Raw genomic sequence first — 21,643 nt, 5'->3', positions numbered from 1 at the left:
CCAGGGGAACAAATGTAGAAAATCCAGACTAAACTATGCACAACGTGTTGTTGTCTCTGCACTTCTCTGAATTCGTACAAACCATGGATGCAATTGCTAGATCCATGTAAGCAGAACTTCCCAAGTAATTAAACTGTAGGCTTAGGCTCAGATGCAGTGTTTCTTACCATGAAAATTTTATCCAAATGATCCGTGAGAAATAGCCTAGTAGCATGGAAGCAATTGAGCATGGGAGACACTCAGGACAATATTCTTGGTTCTGGGCTGGTGAAACTCAAGAGCATGACAGAGTTTGAGAACTCAACTATAGCTATGCGCATGATAACCAACTGCTCAAACAGTGCTTCTGCTAGCCAATTTACAGCAGTGCTAGCTGTCTTAGAGAAAGATCTTATTCTGTGTTCTTGGTCAGGAAGAAGTTGCTGTTATGGCAGTTGCCTAAGAGAGGGAAGAGGGCTTTGTCTAGACTAAGATTTAATGAAAAAAGAAAAGGAGTACTTGTGGCACCTTAGAGACTAACAAATTTATTTGAGCATAAGCTTTCGTGAGCTACAGCTCACCTCATTGGAATGCATCCGATGAAGTGAGCTGTAGCTCACGAAAGCTTATGCTCAAATAAATTGGTTAGTCTCTAAGGTGCCACAAGTACTCCTTTTCTTTTTGGGAATACAGACTAACACGGCTGCTACTCTGAAACCTAAGATTTAATGGTGTGCAGTTAGAACATGTTAGCTAACACATTGTAAAAGCTTGGTGTAGACAAGGCACACAGCCTGTAACATTTGCTAAGCTGGTCGCGTGAAAGCTCAGGAGGTGCTTTGGCTTTTACTCAACCAAGTTTAGCACATGTTAAAGAATGCACTGTCTTGTCGACAGTAGACTTTTCAAATATGTTAGCTAGGGCAGTGGTTCTCAACCAGGGGTACATGTACCCCTTGAGGTACACAGATGTCTTCCAGAAGGTACATCAGTTCATCTAGATATATATCTAGTTTTACAACAGGCTACATAAAAACCCCTCATGAAGTCCGTACAAACTAAAATTTCAGACAGACAATGACTAGTTTATACTCTCTATATGCTATACACCAAAATGTAAGTACACTATTTATATTCCAATTGATTTATTTTATAATCATATGGTAAAAATGAGAAAGTAAGCAATTTTTCAGTAATAGCGTGCTGTGACACTTTTGTATTTTTATGTCTGATTTTGTAAGCAAGTACTTTTTAACTGAGGTGAAACTTGGGGTACACAAGAGAACTCAGACTCCTGAAAGGGGTACAGTAGTCTGGAATGGTTGAGAGCCATTGAGCTAGGGTGACCAGACAGCAAGTGTGAAAAATCAGGACAGAGGGTGGGGGGTAATAGGTGCCTATATAAGACAAAGCCCTGAATATCTGAACTGTCCCTATAAAATCGGGTCATCTGGTCACCCTAATGTTAGCTAATATGTTTCAACATATCTTAAATCTTAGTCTAGACAAGACCTAAGTGCAAGGAAGAAAAATGGCACCAGAATGAATGTGATTGGACAAAATCAAAGGAAACTGGCTTAGCTCTGGAGTGCTAATCAGGTGTAATGAAGAGAGGTCAGGTGCACATAAACGGCAATTTCCACAGGTAATGAGGGGAAGGTAAAGTAGTCATGAATTTAATGTATTTTTAAAATACATGGATAGGGCATATTTTTCCTCTTGTGAAAATTATAGATCTGCCACATATGGAGGAATCCAAGCACTGTTACCTAAATAAATTCTTTCCTTCTGATATTTACACAGATAGTATACCCACAGAGACCAAAAATCGCAAACAGGGTGTCTAAACATAGGCTCCTAGATAAGAAATCTGATGTTTAGTGATGCTTAGCATCTGCATCTGTCAATAAAAAGTTAAGCTCAACACCTCTGAAAAATCAGGCTTGTAATTTGCAAACCCTCAATCTCACCAATGACTCAGTCACGGCAGACCCTTGCATGAAGCCATTCACAGAATCTGATCCTAAAAAATGTGGAATTGGGAGCCCAACTTCAGGCACTCTTTGAAAATCCTAGACGAGACAAGGTGCAGGGAGCTTTTACTTTGACATAGCTAGGTGAGGTCAACCCTATACCTCCAATCAGCAGTTGAGTTCACCTAATTACAGCACAGTAAAAACTACCTGTACCTTGTCTGGATTAAGATTTTACAGCAGGATAGCTAATGGATGAGTTATCTCGCTTTTTTTTTTTTTGTATTGAAGACAAAGCTGTTAACTTCAGTGGTATCCCACATATTCACAGGGGTCTGCATTAACAGATCCCAATGCAGGATCATGACTATACGATGCGTATAATGTACATACACGTCTCTAAAATGCTTTAGAACAGTAATTTGGTGCTGTATTTTAACTAAAAGGTTTGCATAGATGCTTATGCTGATCTTAAAATAGGATATATAACAACTCCTATAAAATGAGTGTGAAGTCTATGAACCATCATGTGGGCCAAATTCACAGCTCAGATCCACAGGAACTACGTTGATTTACACTAGCTGAGAATCTGGCCTTGAGTCTTTAACTGACATGCTAAGCCCTTGAAGTATTGAGGTTATTTAGCACTTGCTCTGTTTTTAGGAGAAAAATACTCTGTAATTAGTTCCAGTCTCATTTTTACTTCTTTCAGAGAGCTCAAAACACTTGAGAACCATAAAAGTTCAAATCAAAATTACACAAAAAAATTATTATACACACCACAAAACTAGCTTTTTTACTGAGCAATTCCTCCTCTCTTCACCTCAGTCTCAAAGACATTAACTCAATATGAACAGTTTAAATTATTACTGCAAATTAAATTACTATCATCATTATTATTACTATATCTGCTATTTCTCAGTACATATAGACAAACTGTAGAGAGATTTATATAATTTTTTAGAAGAACTGTTATTGCTTTCAATGAAAGGGCTCCTCTCCTGTAGGAGTATAACCATCACATGTTACAGTCAAAGGATCAACAACCTGTGAACAACAGTTCACAATCACAACAGCAACACCTACCACAGATTTGGGTTTGCTGATTGCCACCAGACCGGCCAGAAAATCTTCATCATATAGCTGGCTAAAAATATGGGAATTGTAGGCCACCACTATGGAGATTTCTTCCATCATTTTGTCAGCAAGCTCCCAGCTGTTAGCAGCAGCAGGTTCACTATCCAACAATGAACCTTATCTGAGTTCTTTGTGGGTGATGGTCGCCCACACCCACCTGAAGAAGCTAGAGTGGGTGGAGTGTCACAAGAAAAACCCCAACCAACCAAAGCAGCTCCTGTATGTAGTTTGTCTCTTGAGGTGGGAAGGGGGAGTCTCTTATCTTTACAGGAAATTTGTATTATAAATGCCTGCTCACATTCTCAGAGAAAGTAGAAAAGTAATTTACTGAAGTTTTCACAAATCCTAGGAAACTATTTAATTCCCTCTGTTCATCCCAAAGTTCTTTGTAATGATTCACTCTTTAAATCCAATATTTATCCACAGGCAGATGATTCTTCTTGTTGGGGGAGTTTGGTTTTCTACTGAATTCTTGCTTTATGCTTATTCTGCAGATTCAAAGAAAAGGAGTGTATAAATGACCTCTCGTATTCCCTCCACTGAATTTTTCACAAGTTTATAAAGCTATCCTCAGAAATACTTGAAAAAGCAGTCACTTTCTTCTGCACAGTTTTAGGTTGTCATTTGTGTCACTTAGGGTTTTTTGGAAAACCTGTACGAAAATTAAAGCACAAGTAGGGTTGCTACAGCAACAATATCAAATTACAAGCAAGAGTCCCAGCTATGGTAGAGATTTAACAGATGTTAATTTCCTTTTGTAACCCAGAGAGTAAAACAGTCACCTCAAAAAGGGAAGAATATGATGAAAAAATCAATAATCTTTTATCTAAACTATCTATACTCTAAAAAGGAAATATTTCAGGCAAAAGAAAACCAATAGAAATCCACATTATTTTTCCCAGGCTTGATTGTCCTTAGCATGAAATATTCAGGACTTCTGTAACTTTTAATTACAAAAGTGACAGGGTCTCAGACAGACAGTGTACAGTAGCCCTGTTGGTTGCTTCCTGGAGAATCAGTCTTGTCAAATCGTTTGTTTAAACATCCATATGACAAAGAAAAACTGCCAAAACAGAAAAAATAATTTGGAAAATGATAAAAGAAATTGAAAGTTATCAAATTATAAATGAAAATATAGTTCTACAGAAAAGTATAAATTGATTTAAAGAAATAAACAAAACATACCCTCTGAGAAAAACGCCCTTACGCACAGTTTTACTAGGAAAAGTAATCATTGCCAAATGAACACAGAGTAAAATTATATTGTCTGTGCTTCTATTTAGCCCCATCTATTACATTTTTTACCCCCCCTGGTAGCATTTTGTTCCAGCGACGAAAACTCCAATCTGTGCAAGAAATATAAATGGATTCAGTTGGGTGTTTTTCCTCAAATCAGAGTGAATGCTGGACACTGCAAACCTTACAGAGATTTCCAGTCCAAATTACCAGTCGCATATTGTCACACGCTTGCTTTCCAGAATAAACAGGATAAGATCAACGTTGCTCTTCTCTTTTTCCTGTTTTTCCTGAAGTATCTTTCAAAGATTACATGCGTATTTAAATAGCACCACGTGTTATTTGCATTTGAATAGGAAACTTGAGCAACAGCTGTAGTGTTCAGGATTAAAAACCATCATCTCTTTTGCTTAAATAGAGGAGGAAAAAAATTACACGTTATTGCTAGGAAACAGAAGAGTGTTCTAATAGGCTTATGGCAAACAAAAATGAGGCACTTGAGGTGAAATCCTTGAGATTAAGACAGTTTCTGATCATCTTGAACCCTTGCAGGAGAAAGACAAATATTTTCACTTGAAATTTATCTGCAATGCAGCTTTTGTGCTATATATTTCTCCTTTGCTTAAAAGAGGTTGTCTTATAATATTTCTTTTACTTGTTTCCCTCAGGAGAGGTAATTCAGATTCAAAAATTAGAGTGATATCCAGTAAACAATTTGTTTATCAAGGAGTCCAGCAGATAGATCATACCTTGTATTCTAAAATCTTCTTATATTTTCAGAAGAGCTGTAACTTGTACTGGGAAGTTCTTCATGTATGTTCTCTTCTGCTTCATGGCTTCAGGTTTTTCTTGTAGCAACACTTGCTGGCACTGAAAGCAGTTCTTCCTGCATTCACATTTCTCTCAGTCATGGTGACTCAGTGTGTGCGGACAGTATCTGTATATGAGGTGTGCTAACAAAGACACCTGTTGTAGGAGGTGAAGAAAGAAACTTCCCATAATTCCACACTCCTTGCTGGCAGCTGTACAGAGGCTGCAAACAGGGACTGAAATTACATTTGAACAGTCATGTGTGTACCAAGGGAGCGAGCACACAGAACAACAAGCAGCATTCCTGCGACAGTGAGAGCACAACTTAATTCTACACCAAGGGTAGGGGGTAGAGAATGCAGATATGCAAAATAATACCCAGCTCAGATAATTAAATCCTTCTAGTCAACTTTTTGCTGGTCAGAGATTATGGGGCAGATTTTACTCTCATTTTACACCAGAACAGTTCACTGACTTAAAAGGGTATTTTTTCAATCATGTGAGCTTAGCTGAGTTAGCCTGATGTGACTGAAAAGTCCTGTTAGAATGCAGGCAAGTTGTGTTGCCTGACTGGGTTGTAGCCCAGAAAGAGCCTAAGCTGCAACATGGCCAGCACCTGCATCTTAACAGCGCTTTTCAGTACTGTTAAGATAACCCGATTGAGCTAACACAATTAAAAACACAACCCGTCTGCCTATCAAGACATGGCCCAGAGTATCATTTCACTGAAATTGGGAAGAGGGGATATGCCTTTTCTACAGAAACAGCTCACAATCTCTTCAAGTCTGCCCACGTGTTTTCTGAACTTGAATACTGAGCCCCTCAGCAACAAAGATTTTTAAGCACTCCTTTGATGAATAACATATCAGACACATGATATAAAATCTATGTGCAGACTAGAGCTGCCTCACGTTACTCCTCATCCTTTGTAACAAATGCTGCTGCTTTGCATAACACCACACAGGTACTGCAGCAGCAGTCATCAAGGAAGTGGTAAAGCAGTTTTCCTGTGTCATTTGTATTTCAACCAGTTGGTCATGGGGAGGCAGGAGGGCAATCTTAGCCAGCCAACAGATGGTTAGGACAGCAGCACAAGATTACACTAGCTAATATAACTGACCTGAATCACATATGCTGGGATTTTACACATTTGGATGAAAAGAAAATACGAATGGAATATTACTGAATTTTGCATAACATTTACCTTTATGCAGCAAAATTCTGCTTACTCACCGGAGAAGATTCCCTCCCACCCTACCTCCAGCAATGTCTTATTCCATATGACAAGGGACCTTTCGCCTGAACGACTGAAATGAGTAGGTGAGGTAACTTCTGTTGTTGGAACAGACGTGAAAGAGAGTGCAGCTAGAAAGCTTGTCTATTTCACCACCCACCTTGTCTCTCTAATATCCTAGGACCAACATGGCTCGACCCTCACTGAAAAGAGTTATATATGCTGAGTAAGGGCCCTCTCCAGATTCTGCCGCCACTCCTTTTATGAAGCAGAGTTTGGAGTTTCCTTCAGTTACTCCAAGTTGGATTCATTAACATAACAGACTTCAGACAATTACATTCAAACCTGTTTGTATAGCACTTGAGGTGCTACCTGGCAGCGTTTAAAGAGATTTTTGCATAGTTTTTCAACCAATACAGGATGAACAATGGTACTATCATACCCCTTTCATAACTTCCCCACCATGTAATGAGAGGTAAGATCTGTTTCAAATGCAGCCATTAAAGTGGAAAACAGCTGATTAGAACAGAAAGCTTGTTTATCCCACATTAAAGGTCTACCCTCCTCCTTACCCCAAGAGGATTACTGGCAATTAAGAAGCCAGAGGAGTGGACAAAAAAAAAAAAGAAAAAGAAAATTCTAGCTCTTAATTTGCATAGGGAGTAATATTACTCTCCCACAGAGCTAAATATCACAGAAAAACCCCTCAGGACTGTAAAATGGCTGATCAAACCTGGGCAATCCCAGAAAACACTGCTGCACTCCAGAAAGAGTTTAATCCCACCCTCTTCATTAGGCTGATTCCTAGGGTAAATCACACTTTTGTAGCCTGGGGAATGCCAGACCAGCCTTGATTTAGGTGTTACCTACCTCAAGATAAGCAATAATCAATACAGTCCTATGTAGATATACCTTTGAGAAGGAATATTAACCATTAAATAAGTAACTGGCTGGAAACAATCATAGTAAAGGCTCATATTCTAATTATGAACTAGTTCAAATTTTAAGAGAAACATAATTAATTAGGAAACCCTGTGGATTTTCTGACAGGTTTCAGAGTAGCAGCCGTGTTAGTCTGTATCTGCAAAAAGAAAAGGAGTACTTGTGGCACCTCAGAGATTTACAAATTTATTTGAGCATAAGCGTTCGTGAGCTACAGCTCACTTCATTGGATGCTCATGAAAGCTTATGCTCAAATATATTTGTTAGTCTCTAAGGTACCACAAGTACTCCTTTTCTTTTTGTGGATTTTCTGTTTTTACACAAATATTAAGTATAAAGTGATATTAATGGAGAGTGTCATGTAACTTCATAGCAGTGGTGTATGCTGAACCAGATGCCTATTGCTGGGCTAAAGCTTTTCATGGTTTTACTTTGTCAGATAACATGGCCTACATTTTAAAAAATGTGTGTGTGTGCACCTGGGTTGTGCCTGCAAAAATCCTGCCCACATGTGTACAAATCAGGGTTGTACATGCAATAAGATATGTATGCATGCAAATCCTTGACTTTTGCAAGTGTATTGCCTTCCTTGTAACTTGGGTGCAGGCAAAATTGTGCACTCAATCTTACAGATTTAAGCCAGCAAACCAATATACTTTAGAGAGTTACTGTTATTCTTCTGGTGGTAGCAGAGGTTAGCAGGACTGGAATTGCTGAGGTACAGCCTTTTCCAGCAAGCCGGTGACTCTGGAATTCTCTCCCCCTCAATATAAATCTGTAGCAAGTTTTAGAGAAAAGGTCAAAATTTTTGCTTCTTTTTTATTTTATGGCTGTGCTCTGGCTGTGTTTGAATTATTTACTGCATGCATGGGTGAAGGAAGGGGAGATGAGATTTGTTTCCCTTACTTTGTTCTACTCCTATTTTAAAGTTAAAAAAAAAAAAGCTTTAAAATTGTTCAGGCCTTCTCTATAGATTATAAGGAAGCAAATTTGCAAAACCTGAACTCCTCCTTTCCTTCCTCCATCCTTTGCAAATCATCTGTATGCCACACAGAAAGCTAACACTGACCCAGGTTCCCACTGTAGTTATTGATGAGTAAAGATCTGTCTGAGACCCACCTCCCAGATGCTCTTTCCTTGGCTGTGCACAACAGCAGACCTATTACCTCCCTCGGCATACACACCCCAAATGCAAAAGGGAAGGAGAGCAGGCCAGCTGTGGCTGCCCCAAGACACAAGCAATAAAGTGATTTTGAAGGCCACTCCTTTCTAAACAGGGTGTAAAAAGGTTCATCTCAACTTTATGTGGAATTTCAGGTTTTGCGTGTTGCTGAAGCTTCATGTAAACCTGCAGGACGTGAACCTGGCAAAACCAAATCCCCCCCATTTGATTTTTAAAACCTGTGTGGTCTTTAAACAGGTGATAACGTCTGTAGCTGTGATTCTAACCCAGTGGTTCTCAACCTCTCTCAACTGTACTCCTTTCAGGAATCTGATTTGTCTTGCCTACTTCAAGTTTCACCTCACTTAAAAACTACTTGCTTACAAAACTGAGACATAAAAATACAAAAGTGTCACAGCACACTATTACTGACAAATTGCTGACTTTCTCATTTTTACCATATAATTATAAAATAAATTGATTGGAATATAAATATAGTACTTACATTTCAGTGTAATATGAGAGTCTGTTTTTCACTTGTGAGTCTTGTCTGAAGCCTGAGCCCCAGGTGGCAGGGCTGAAGCAGGTAACTTAGCTTTGCCAGGTCCCCTGTGGCATGGAACCCCTGGCAGCTGCCTTGCTTGCCACCCCCTAATGCTGGCGCTGCACTTGTGACCCCCCTAAACCTGTCCCGTGACCCTTCTGGGGGCTGCAACCCCCAGGTTGAGAAACACTGATCTTGATGAGTTGAGTACTCCCTGGAAGACCTCTTAGTACCCGCAGGGGTACACGTACCCCTGGTTGAGAACCACTGTTCTAAACTACATATTGACACCCAGCAACATTCAGCTCCATCCAGCCTTTTAAATTATGGCTCTCTCATTTCTTACTGAATTAAATCCAGATTTTAAAATTTAAATATTTTACATTTCTTTCCTATATTCCTTATTTCATTTTCTTTCTAAAGCTATGTCTACACTACCACCCATAGGCACCAACTCCATGGCTGCTCTGGGGCTGCAGCACCCAGGGGAAAAAGATGGTGGGTGCTGAGCACCCACTGGAAGCCCCCCATCAGAACCTCCTCCTTCCCCCAGCACCTCCCACCCACCTGCGGCCTCATGGATCAGCGCCTCCCCCTCCGTCCCAGCGCCTCCTGCCTGCCACAGATCAGCTGTTTCACGGCATCAGGAGGCAGTGGGAGAGAGGGGGGAGGAGCGAGGGTGCAGCGCACTCAGGGGAGGGACGGAACTGGGCGGGAAGAGGCAGGGTGGGGGCAGGAAGAGGCGGGGAAGAGGTAAGAAGAGCAGGGTGGGGTGGGGCATTGGGGGAAGGGGTGGAGTGGGGGCGAGGCCTGGGGGAAGCACCCCCCGCAGATTAGAAACTCGGTGCCTATACTACCGCTTGTGTTGGTATAATTTATGTCGCTCAGGGGTGCAAAAAACAACCCCGGGCGACATAAGTTACACCGACATAAGCACCAGTGAGGACAGCGCTAGGTCGGTGGGAGAGCTCGCTGGGGATGGTTTAATTATGTCAATGGGAAAGCTCTCTTGCGTCATTATAGAGCCACTACACAAGTGATCTTACAGCGGTGCAGCTGCATCAGTACAGCTATTCTGCTGTAAGGTCTCTAGTGTAGACATGGCCTAAGGCACTAGCAATTATTTCCTTACTTTCCTCTCCCCGCTTCAGCTTTCTCAAGAAATCAATGGTGAATTACTCACTTCATGTCCTTCTGTCTCTAGATAATGTATATAGAGATTTTTTTTAAAAAAAAAATCATCTATGCAAATCATTGTCCTGAACACTGTGTTTGTGTATAACAGTCCTTTCCCCCACCCTCCACCTACGTTTTGGGTGGGATTTTCAAAGGAGCCTAAGGCCTGGTCTATACTACAGAGTTAGGTCAAATTTAGCCATGTTAGGTAGATTTTAAAATGAATGCGTCCACACAACTAACCCCGTTCTGTCGACTTAAAGGACTCTTAAAATCAACTTCTGTACTCCTCCCTGGCGAGGGGAGTAGAACTAAAATCAACCTTGCTGGGTTGAATTTGAGGTCGTGCGGGTGCAAATCGACGGTATTGGCCTCTGGGAGCTATCCCACAGTGCTCCATTGTGACCGCTCTGGACAGCACTTTGAACTCCAATGCACTAGGCAGGTAGACAGGAAAAACCTCGGGAACTTTTGAATTTCATTTGCTGTTTGGTCAGCGTGGCAAACTCAGCAGCACAGGTGACCATGCAGTCCCTCCAGAATCGCAAACGAGCTCCTGCATGGACCGAAAGGGAGACACTGGATCTGACTGCTGTATGGGGAGAAACATCTGTGCAGGCAGAACTCTGATCAAAAAGAAGAAATACAAGTATATTTGCCAAAATCTCATAGGGCATGTTGGAGAGAGGCTACAACAGGGACATACGGCAGTGCCATGTGAAAGTTAAGGAGCTGAGGCAAGCCTACCAAAAGACAAAGGAGGCAAACAGTCGTTCCGGGTCAGAACCCCATACATGCCGCTGCTATGATCAGCTGCATGGCTTTCTAGGAGGGGACCCCACCACTGTCCATGGACACCTGCAAGGGGGGAGTCCCACGCAACACAGAGGAGGATTTTTTGGATGAGGAAGAGGAGGAGGAGGAGAATGCGCAGCAGGCAAGCTGTGAATCCGTTCTCCCCGGCAGCCAGGACTTTTTCATCACCCTGGAGCCAATACCCTCCGAAGGCGGGATCCCTGACCCTGACGCTGGAGATGGTACCTCTGGTAAGTGCGCATTTGTAACTACAGTACAGGGTTTAAAAGCAAGAGAGTGTTTAATGTTTGATTTGCCCTGAAGAATTGGGATGCATTCATGGCCAGTACAGCTACTGGAAAAGTCTGTTCACATGTCTGGGGATGAAGCAGGAATCCTCCAGGGACATCTCCGTGAAGCTCTCCAGGAGGTACTCTGAAAGTATTCTGGAATCATTGCAGCACAAAGCATGGCAACGAATGGTCCTGGGTTTTGGTCGCATACAAGCAACATTCAGTCTATATCCTTCATGCTGGGCTGTTTGAGCTTCGCTAAAAGGGATCATCCCAGAGAACAGCCACGCGGTGGGGTGGGGGGAGGGGTGTGCTGCACATCCACCCCAAAACCGCAGCCCCTCCTTTTAAATGTGAAACCCAATCCATTGCTTGCTATGAGAAAGGATGGCGCTGCAGTTTGAAACCATTCCCACATGTTATGCGTAAGAAGCCAACCCTGTATAGTCTTTGCCTTACTATGGCTGCGTGGAAACGGAATTCTGTTGCCCAGCCGTGTGTGATGTGTCACCATACCGGCAGGCGCTCAATATAAAAGGCAAAATGTGACCTTTTACCTAAAGCACGTGTGCTGTCTGCTGTGAATTGCTTGATTCACTGTGAAACATAAACATATATCTGTGTTGTTACCTTTGTCCTTGAATTACAATGACTGTCGTCATATACTGTATTTGAATAGCAAATGAGAACAGATATTAACATTAAACAACACATTATAAAGTGAGATTTGCAAATATGAAGAAACTTGAAGTTAGCAGGGCACCGTGGGCCAGGAGTCCTTCGTTCTAATCCAAAGTTTGCACCTGACTTGCTGTGTGGCCTTCTGCTAGTTGGACTGCTCTGATTCTGTTTTCTCATCCACAAAATGGAGGTTAGATTACCTGCCTATTTCATTGTGAAAATTAGTCAATATTTGCATTGAAAATACAAAATGCTAAGTATAATTATTTGGCGATTGCCTGTCAGGTTCTATCCAAATTACTGTCAAAACAACTTATTAACTGGCAGACTGCCACACTGTGCAGGGTGAATAGGACACAGAAGAAGAATACAATGAAATATTTATTTGGATGCTTCATATCACAACCGGTGGTGTGCCTCCTAGCATAAATGGTTTTAATTTTAATTTGATCATCTAGGGCATGTCTACAAAGCAGCTGGAAGGTGCAATTCACAGCGCGGTTAGATGTCCACATGCTAACTCTGCTTGAGCTAGCACCTAAAACAGTGCAGCCGCAGTGGCATGGGCACAGTCCCGCCTGATCCACTGCATACATGCTCGGGTGGCTAGCGGGAGCTGCCGCCCAAACCACTGGGGCCGCACTGCCACGTTTAGGGGCTATGTCGAGCAGAGCTAGCACGCACAAATCCACACACCCTGGGAATTACACCTCCGAGGTCCTGTGCAGGGTACTCTTATGGTCAGATCATACCGTACACAAGGGAAGGAGAGGGAGCAAAAGGGGAGACCTGGGGGACCAGGTGCACTCACTTTCACTCTTTCACTCACAGAGCTTGTTTTAACTGCAAGTTTGGTAGTGTAGACGTGACCTCTTACGTTGGCAAAAAAACACCCCCCGAGTGACATAAGTTTTGCCACATAAGTGGTAGTGTGCACGGCGCTATGTTGCTCATTGAGGTGGTTTTATGTCATCGATGGGAGAGCTCTCTCCTGTTGGCATAAAGCGGCTATGCAAGCGATCTGCATTGGCACAGCTGTACTGCTGTAAGATTGCTAGTGTAGACATAGCCTTAGATTGAGTTAGCACACTCCAGTTCTGCATTTGAGCTAGCCTAGCTTGAGTGAGAGTGACCACACTGCAAAACAACAAGTTACACCAAGTCACTGCATCAGCTGTTGCTGAGTTGGTGTAACCTGAGCTGTGCATCCCCACTGCATTACTAGCCCCAGCATCAGTAGCACTTGAGCTTCAACCCACCCCACTGACAGGCTAGCTAGCTTGAGCTTAAAGGCCACTGAACTCAAGCTAGAGATTTTTGTGTGCGGATGGGAGTTGGGTTAAGAGCAAAATTCAAGTTCTAACTTGAGCGAACTGTGTTGTGAGACATACCCACATATGTGGTCCATAGTGAAAGAGTTCTGCAATGCTTGCAAAGCTGCTGTCATTACATTACTCCCTCCACTCCAGCCAAAAGAGCTCACCAGTGCAGAGGAGAGGTGACAGCACCCTCAGCAATGGGGATGCAGTGGCTGTGATATCCCTGGAAATGCGAGAAGCACTGTGCCAACTCCAAGCAGAGCTGTGTCCATATATTCCACAATCGAGCCCTTAGTTTGATTATAATGATGTGAAGGCTAGAAAGTGAATGCTGAGAAACTTTCAAGGGGAAATTTTTATATTAAACTTACCTCCAAAAAAATTCACAAGATTTTTGAGAGGGGTTTTTTTGTTTAATTTTCAGTGACTATTTTATTCTAGTTTTAAACATTTTGCCTCGGAAACTATTTAGACTCTGTCATGTTGCATAAGATATTAAATTATATACACAATGACCAGCAACACCACACTTTAATCTAAGAGTCAAGTTATCCTTTGCCACTACGTCTCTGTTCATCATTGCACTCTATAGTGAAAGGAATATAGTTCACATTTGGAAGAAAAAAATATTTCAGAAGCAAGGACAATTTCTCCTCAAAGGTTTATTTTATCTGAGGTTCAGTATGCAAGTTGTTTCAGTCCTTAATTGTGTTGATCCAGTTTCCTAATGTGGAAACTACATCGACTACCTGATGGTTCAAAAAAATGTAATACAATTAGAAAAGCTATGATTTTTTTCAAGATACATTTTTCTTGATTTGATAGAACAGGCTTATCTTTGAACTTGGAGTGGTATGTGAGTGGGAAGGGAGCATCTTACACAGCTGAGTGAGGCAATTCTTTCCATGATAATGAAATATTTCTTTACTCAGACTCGATCAAAGAGACTCCAGGCATTTTCAAACATTTGTATGTCCTGTTGGCATCTCCTCAGCTTTTCACCTCTGGCTCCATTTTGCCTTTTATTCAAGTAAGATACGATCTGGTCCATGACACCAGTATTACCACTGCTATTAAGTCTATGTAGCTAATGGAAACGAGCCACTCTGTAAAGAAAGACAAAGGAATATACCCAGCCCAGTGCAGGCACCCACAGGAGAAGAGATGGGAGTGTAAGGAGTCTCTTCACCTTGCGTCCAGCAACAAAGACTGGAGAAAATCTACCACTTGGACTATTCAAGGCTAGTGCTTTTGCCATGTGATCGAGCTGGCCGGTAGCAGAAAAAAGAGAACACTGCACTTCCATCAATGGTGATGTAGTGGCTGTGCTCCCTCTTGCTCCCTGGAGGCTCAAAGACTCCTAGAGATCCTGCTGGTGTGGTGTCTCCCTACATCACCACAAACAGGGCTATGTCTTTGCCCTGGTCTGCACTACGAGTTTAGGTCGAATTTAGCAGCGTTAGATCAATTTAACCCTGCACCCATCCACACAATGAAGTCATTTTTTTCAACTTAAAGGGCTCTTAAAATCGATTTCTGTACTCCTCCCCCGATGAGGGGATTAGTGCCCTTGCGGGTCGAATTTGGGGTAGCTTGGTCACAATTCGACAGTATTGGCCTCTGGGAGCTATCCCGGAGTGTTCCATTGTGACCGCTCTGGACAGCACTCTCAACTCAGGTGCACTGGTCAGGTAGACAGGAAAAGGCCCGCGAACTTTTGAATCTCATTTCCTCTTTGGCCAGCATGGCAAGCTGCAGGTGAGTGCAGATCTTATCAGCAGAGGTGACCATGATGGAGTCCCAGAATCGCAAAAGAGCTCCAGCATGGACCAAACGGGAGGTACAGCATCTGATCACTGTATGGGGAGATGAATCTGTGCTATCAGAACTCCGTTCCAAAAGACGAAATGCCCAAACATCTGAAAAAATCTTTAAGGGCATGAAGGACAGAGGCTATAACAGGGACCTGCAGCAGTGCCATGTAAAACTTAAGGAGCTCAAGCAAGCCTACCAAAAAAACAGAGAGGCAAATGGCCGCTTGGGGTCAGAGCCCCAGACATGCCGCTTCTATGATGAGCTGCATGCCATTCTAGGGGGGGCAGCTACCACTACCCCACCCCTCTGCTTTGACTTCATCAGTGGATTATCACGCAACAGGGATGCACATTTTGGGGATGAGGAAGATGATGATGAGGAGGAGGAGGTTGAAGATAGCGCACAGCAAGCAAGCGGAGAAACCGTTTTCCCCGAGAGCCAGGAACTGTTTCAAACCCTGGACCTGGAGCCAGTACCCCCCAAACCCACCCAAGGTGGGCTCCCGGACCCACCAAGCAGAGAAAGGACCTCTGGTAAATGTACCTTTGTAAATATAATACATGGTTTAAAAGCAAGCATGTTTAATGATTAATTTGCTCTGAAGACTTGGGATGCATTCATGGCCAGTACAGCTACTGGAAAAGTCTGTTAACATGTCTGGGGATGGAGATCGGAAATCCTCCAGGGACATCTCCATAAAGCTCTCCTGGATGGTCACGCCTCATGGTCACCTGGTTGAAATAGGGTAATTTTATTAAGGGGACATTCAGAGGTGGCCGTTCCTGCTAGGCTGTGTGCTTGTGGCTGAAAAGAAATATTCCCTGCTATTATCCACACAGTGGGGGAGGGGTGAAGCGATCACCTCAGAGAATTGGGTATATGTGTGTGTGTGTGTTGGGTTTGTGCTGCACGTTAACCTGAAAACTGCAGCCCCTCCTTTTCCATGGCCAACCCATTTTAAATGGCCAACCCAACGGCTGCTTGGTATGGGAAATGAGGGCGCTGCTGTTTGAAACCATTCCCACATGTTATGATGCTTAAAGCAGCCAAAAGACTGTGGCCTACCATGGCTGCCTGCAAGCCGAATTCTGTTGCCTGGCCCTGCGTGAGTGATCTCTCACACCAAACCGGCAGACCCTCAATATAAGAGGGAAAATGTGACCTTGTACTGAAAGCACATGTGCTATGTAATGTTAACAGCAAGGCTCTCTAAAATGTGTCTTTTTAACTACTACTCTCCCTTTTTTTTCCCTCCCGCAGCTGCAAATGTTTCAACACTCACATTATCATCTCCATCCCAGAGGCTAGCGAAGATTAGAAGGTGAAAAAAAACGCACTCGCGATGAAATGTTCTCTGAGCTCATGCAGTCCTCCCACACTGAAAGATCCCAGCAGAATGCATGGAGGTAAGCAATGTCAGAGTCCAAGAAAGCACAATATGAATGTGAGGACAGGTGGCGGGCTGAAGATGATAGGTGGCGGGTTGAAGATGATAGGTGGCGTCAGCTTGCTGACAGAAGGCAGTAGGCAATGCTGAAGCTACTGGAGGATCAAACTGATATGCTCCAGCCTATGGTTGAGCAGCAGGAAAGGCAGGAGCACAGACCGCCGCTACAGCCCCTGTGTAACCAAGTTCCACAGCTTCCTCACCCAGACGCCCAAGAATGCGGTGGGGGTGCCTCCGGGCACCCAATCACTCCATCCCAGAGGACTGCCCAAGCAACAGAAATCTGGCATTCAATAAGTTTTAAAGTGCAGTGTGGCCTTGTCCTTCCCTCCTCCCCCACCCCACCTGGTGCTTCCCTCCTCATCCACCCCTCCCGGGCTACCTTGGCAGTGATCCCCCTATTTGTGTGATGAATTAATAAAGAATGCATGAATTTGAAACAATAATGACTTTATTGCTTCTGCAAGCGGTGATCGAAGGGGGGAGGGGAGGGCGGTTGGCTTACAGGGAAGTAGAGTGAACCAAGGAGGCGGGTTTTCATCAAGGAGAAACAAACAGAACTTTCATACCATAGCCTGGCCAGTCATTAAACTGGTTTTCAAAGCTTCTCTGGTGCACACCGTGTCCTCCTGTACTCTTCTAACTGCCCTGGTGTCTGGCTGTGTGTAATCAGCGGCCAGGCGATTTGCCTCAACTTCCCCCTCCACCATAAACGTCTCCCCCTTACTCTCACAGATATTGTGGAGTGCACAGCAAGCAGTAATAACAATGGGAATATTGGTTTCGCTGAGGTCTAACCGAGTCAGTAAACTGCTCCAGCACACTTTTAAACAACCAAATGCACATTCTACCACCATTCTGCACTTGCTCACCCTATAGCTGAACTGCTCCTGACCTCTGTCCAGGCTGCCTGTGTATGGCTTCATAAGCCATGGCATTAAGGGGTAGGCTGGGTCCCCAAGGATAACTATAGGCATTTCAACATCTGCAGTGGTTATTTTCTGGTCTGGGAAGAAAGTCCCTTGCTGCAGCTGTTGAAACAGACCAGAGTTCCTGAAGATGCGAGCGTCATGTACCTTTCCCGGCCATCCCACGTTGATGTCGGTGAAACGTCCCTTGTGATCCACCAGTGCTTGCAGCACCATTGAGAAGTACCCCTTGCGGTTTATGTACTCACTGCCTTGGTGGTCCGGTGTCAAGATAGGGATATGGGTTCCGTCTATCGCCCCACCACAGTTAGGGAATCCCATCGCAGCAAAGCCATCCACTATGACCTGCACATTTCCCAGAGGCACTACCCTTGATAGCAGCAGCTCAGTGATTGCGTTGGCTACTTGGATCACAACAGCCCCCACAGTACATCTGCCCACTCCAAATTGATTCCCGACTGACCAGTAGCTGTCTGGCATTGCAAGCTTCCGGAGGGCTGTCACCACTCGCTTGTGAACTGTGAGGTCTGCTCTCATCTTGGTATTCTTGCGCTTCAGGGCAGGGGAAAGCAAGTCACAAAGTTCCATGAAAATGCCCTTATGCATGCGAAAGTTTCACAGCCACTGGGAATCGCCCCAGACCTGCAGCACTATGTGGTCCCACCAGAGTGTGTTTGTTTCCTGGGCCCAGAATCGGCGTTCCACGGCACGAACCTGCCCCATTACCACCATGATGTCCAAATTGCCGGGGCCCATACTTTGAGAGAAGTCTGTGTCCATGTCCTCATCACTCTCATCACTGCACTGTCCTCGCCTGCTTTTGTAGGTTCTGGTTCTGTATATACTGCTGGATAACGCGTGTGGTGTTTACAATACTCACAACTGCCGCGGTGATCTGAGTGGGCTCCATGCTTGCCGTGCTTTGGCGTCTGCACGAGAGCAGAGTGGCAGTGGAAGCAGCAGGTGGATGACGATGCTGACAGCAATATGGTGCCCACACGGATAAAGGCGTGAAACTATTGTCGGCCGTTGCTTTCACAGAGGGAGAGAGGAGGGAGCAAGGGGTAGGCTGGCAACAAATGGTGCAGTACGACTGTAGCCGTCATCATTTCCAGGCAGACTGAATCTCCATGAGACGAAACTTAAGAAGAGAATGACCTGGAGTCACTCCCATTTATGTCCAGGCGCCCCTGACCGACCTCACCGAGGTCGGCCAAGAGCACCCAGGAGACAACGACGACAACAGCTACCAGTCATACTGCACCGTCTGCTGCCACAAGGCAATGATCTGCTGCTGTGTAGCAATTCAGTACTGCGTCTGCCAGCACCCAGGACATGTACGGTGACGTGAGCTGAGCGGGCTCCATGCTTGCCGTGGTATGGCGTCTGCATGGGTAACCCAGGAACAAAGGCGCGAAACGATTGTCTGCCGTTGCTTTCACGGAGGGGTGGGGGCTGACGACATGTACCCAGAACCACCCGCAACAATGTTTTTGCCCCATCAGGCATTGGGATCTCAACCCAGAATTCTAATGGGCGGCGGAGACTGTGGGAACTGTGGGATAGATACCCACAGTGCAATGCTCAGGAAGTCGACGCTAGCCTCGGTACTGTGGACGCACTCCGCCGACTTAATGGTGTTAATGGTCTTAAATGGGGACACATACAATCGACAGTATAAAATCGATTTCTAAAAAATCGACTTCTATAAATTCGACCTGATTTCGTAATGTAGACATACCCTTAAAGGCACAATAGAGCTACAATATTTAATCCTACTTCGCATTTTCAGCATGCTTTCTACAAGCAGGAAAACTCTTCAGGTCTAATTCTTCGTGCACAGATTACAATGGGATTGTGAGATATAATGGAGGATTGATTCATATAGATACCCTCCCTTGATTTTTCAAGGGACACCATCAACCTAAGCATCATAGCTCTGCCTGTTACAAGTAATGCCTAGGATTACTGTAACTACATAGTAACACCTAGGATTACTCTAGCAGATGAGAGAAATAAATAAAAAAATTTCTATATATATGTGGAGTTGGTTTACTTTCTGAATTTGACAGCACTTTGTGTATGGTCAGTGTCACTATTTTCCCATCGCTTACTTGGTCTTTCACAAAACTTTAGAAAAAAGTTTTAAAAGAAGAAAATTTGGTTTGTAAAACCATAAAAATGTACAGGAGACTCTGAGGCAGGTGTGTACCTGACATGACTTTTAGCACATTTGCTTTAAAATTAGCTACATTTCAAGTTGACGGTGTTCCCTTTTACCCTGATTTGCTCTTTTGCTCCTACCAGTCAGCTTCTAGGCTGGGTAAGAACTGTAAGAATGTGGCAGCTCCCGTCTAACATCAATTTGTATGCAGAAGGTTCAGGTTTTATTAGATTCCAAGTCTGTATTCACCACTCAAATTAAAGAGGGAAAAATCAGTCTTTGTCTTCTATTGTTTACAAAAGGCTCTATTTGGGATCTCAAGAAAAAGCTCTGAGAATTCTGGCTCTACTCTATAACAGCACTGCTTTAAAGTAACACATGAAGTTGATCAGAAAATGGGTGCTTTCAAGCAAATGTTAAAATTAATGTGAAAAAAGAGACATTATTTTGTTTTCTCCCATGTGATTGACCATATATAATGTAAATCTAGTGCTGTGGATACCTATGGGGTTCTTAGAAAATTTTTTTTGGTAGCATCAGAGTGTGGCCACCAACCCTTGCTGGTGGCCGCTCTGACAATTTGTCCAAACCCAAGCCCCACCGCCCCGGGCTAAAGTCCAGAGCCAGAGCCCAGGTCCCAAAACCCGCTGAGCACTAACCCTGTATGTCTGCAGAGGTGCTGCCCAGAGCCCCCAGGAGGCTGTCTGGTGCAGACTACTGATCCCCTGCTGGTGGTGCCAGCAAACACCAATGCAGCCAGAAGCAACAGCTAGGCACTGCAGAGAGGGGCTGCTGCTTTGTGCCCCTCCTCATCTCCACCCAGGAGGCTGTTGTGGCCGAAGAAAAACCCCCTGGTGGCCACATGCGGCCACAGTGACTGCATTTGAGAAACACTGGCCTATAACATTTAGAAGGGTTACGAATGTCTGTCTTCTCAAGAATTGTTCCTGCGATGTTTGTGAAAGAATGACTCAATTTCTAATTATGCTGTGAAACAAGTGAGGGATTTGATCCACACTGCAAAACATGCCATTGCTACTTTAGGGGAATGCTACACGGCATTTCTTCTATTGAAGTAACTGTCCTGGAGTGAAGTGTCGTGCTGCAGCTCTTTGTAATAGTATGGAGGACTACAAATAGACTTGGCAACTCTACTGGCATTTGAGGGAGCCCCCTAAGGATGGGTGATTAATTCAGCAGATACATTAACTGGACTTTCCGCGGTGTTTGAGTATGAAAGTAGACTTTCACATTGGCAATTCTTTTGATGCAGCTTGTTCTATTTCATACATTGCATAATATTGTGATTATTGCTATGGCTGAATTCTCTACTGATCTGGTCATGAAAGAAAAACTACCTGTTTTTCTAACATGGGCGCTCTCCTTCCTTGTCCTCAGATGCCCCAGGAACCCCTCAGACTTAGTCTGTTGCGTGGCAACTTCGTGTGATTTATTTATTTTCCTATCACCAATACTAATACAATCCCATGCAGAGATATTATATATAAAGCTTCTCTACCTTTAGCCCTTTCCTACAGGACCAGAGGTCTCCCTTTTTTGAGATCTCTGCACACACTTGGCTCAGCTAGCCCTGGTTACTCCTTCTCTCCCCCGGTACTTCCTTCCTGTCTTTCTTACACCCCTCAGCTGACAGATGAATTGGCTCATCTAGCCTCTGAGCCTGATCAGCCAATTAGTTTGCACAACCCCAATCAGTCATCTCCAGGGGAGCTGATTGATGCCTAAGTGATCAGAGAGTTGGCTCACCTGATAGCTCCCAGCACTCTGTCACACACAGTTTAAAGTTGCAACACAGAGAAAGCACAGAAATTTCAGAGAGAAGTTCATATTCGTCCCTTCCCTCGTAACAATACCAAATAACAGCAGCAACAAAGAATCTTGGGGTGCGTTAAGGGCTGAGAGTCCTAACTGGGCATCTAAGTGCTTTTGGTCTTTTATTATTTATTTATTACTTGTAGGGCTGTCGATTAATCGCAGTTAACTCAT

At 43.8% G+C, this 21,643-nt stretch overlaps 1 protein-coding gene across 11 annotated transcripts in view; it reads right to left on the bottom strand.

Annotated features, from left to right (window-relative positions):
* RABGAP1L (RAB GTPase activating protein 1 like) overlaps positions 1-21,643 on the bottom strand; it is a 530,232-nt gene that overhangs the window by 50,729 nt on the left and 457,860 nt on the right. The window contains exons 1-2 of one of the 11 annotated variants that reach the window (XM_073356450.1): positions 5,075-5,306; positions 3,039-3,577 (exon numbers count right to left, since the gene is read on the bottom strand). The exons of 9 other annotated variants lie outside the window; for them this stretch is intronic. In XM_073356450.1, coding sequence (XP_073212551.1) covers positions 3,039-3,149 — 111 coding nt within the window. In that variant the 5' untranslated portion in view covers positions 3,150-3,577; positions 5,075-5,306. Of the gene's footprint in view, positions 1-3,038; positions 3,818-5,074; positions 5,307-21,643 lie in introns of those variants that run through there. One more of the 11 variants, XM_073356449.1, reaches the window with a different exon arrangement.

Source organism: Lepidochelys kempii, chromosome 8 (assembly GCF_965140265.1).
Source record: "Lepidochelys kempii isolate rLepKem1 chromosome 8, rLepKem1.hap2, whole genome shotgun sequence".
Lineage (NCBI taxonomy): Eukaryota > Metazoa > Chordata > Testudines > Cheloniidae > Lepidochelys > Lepidochelys kempii.
This window is presented reverse-complemented; position numbering and strand designations above follow the sequence as displayed.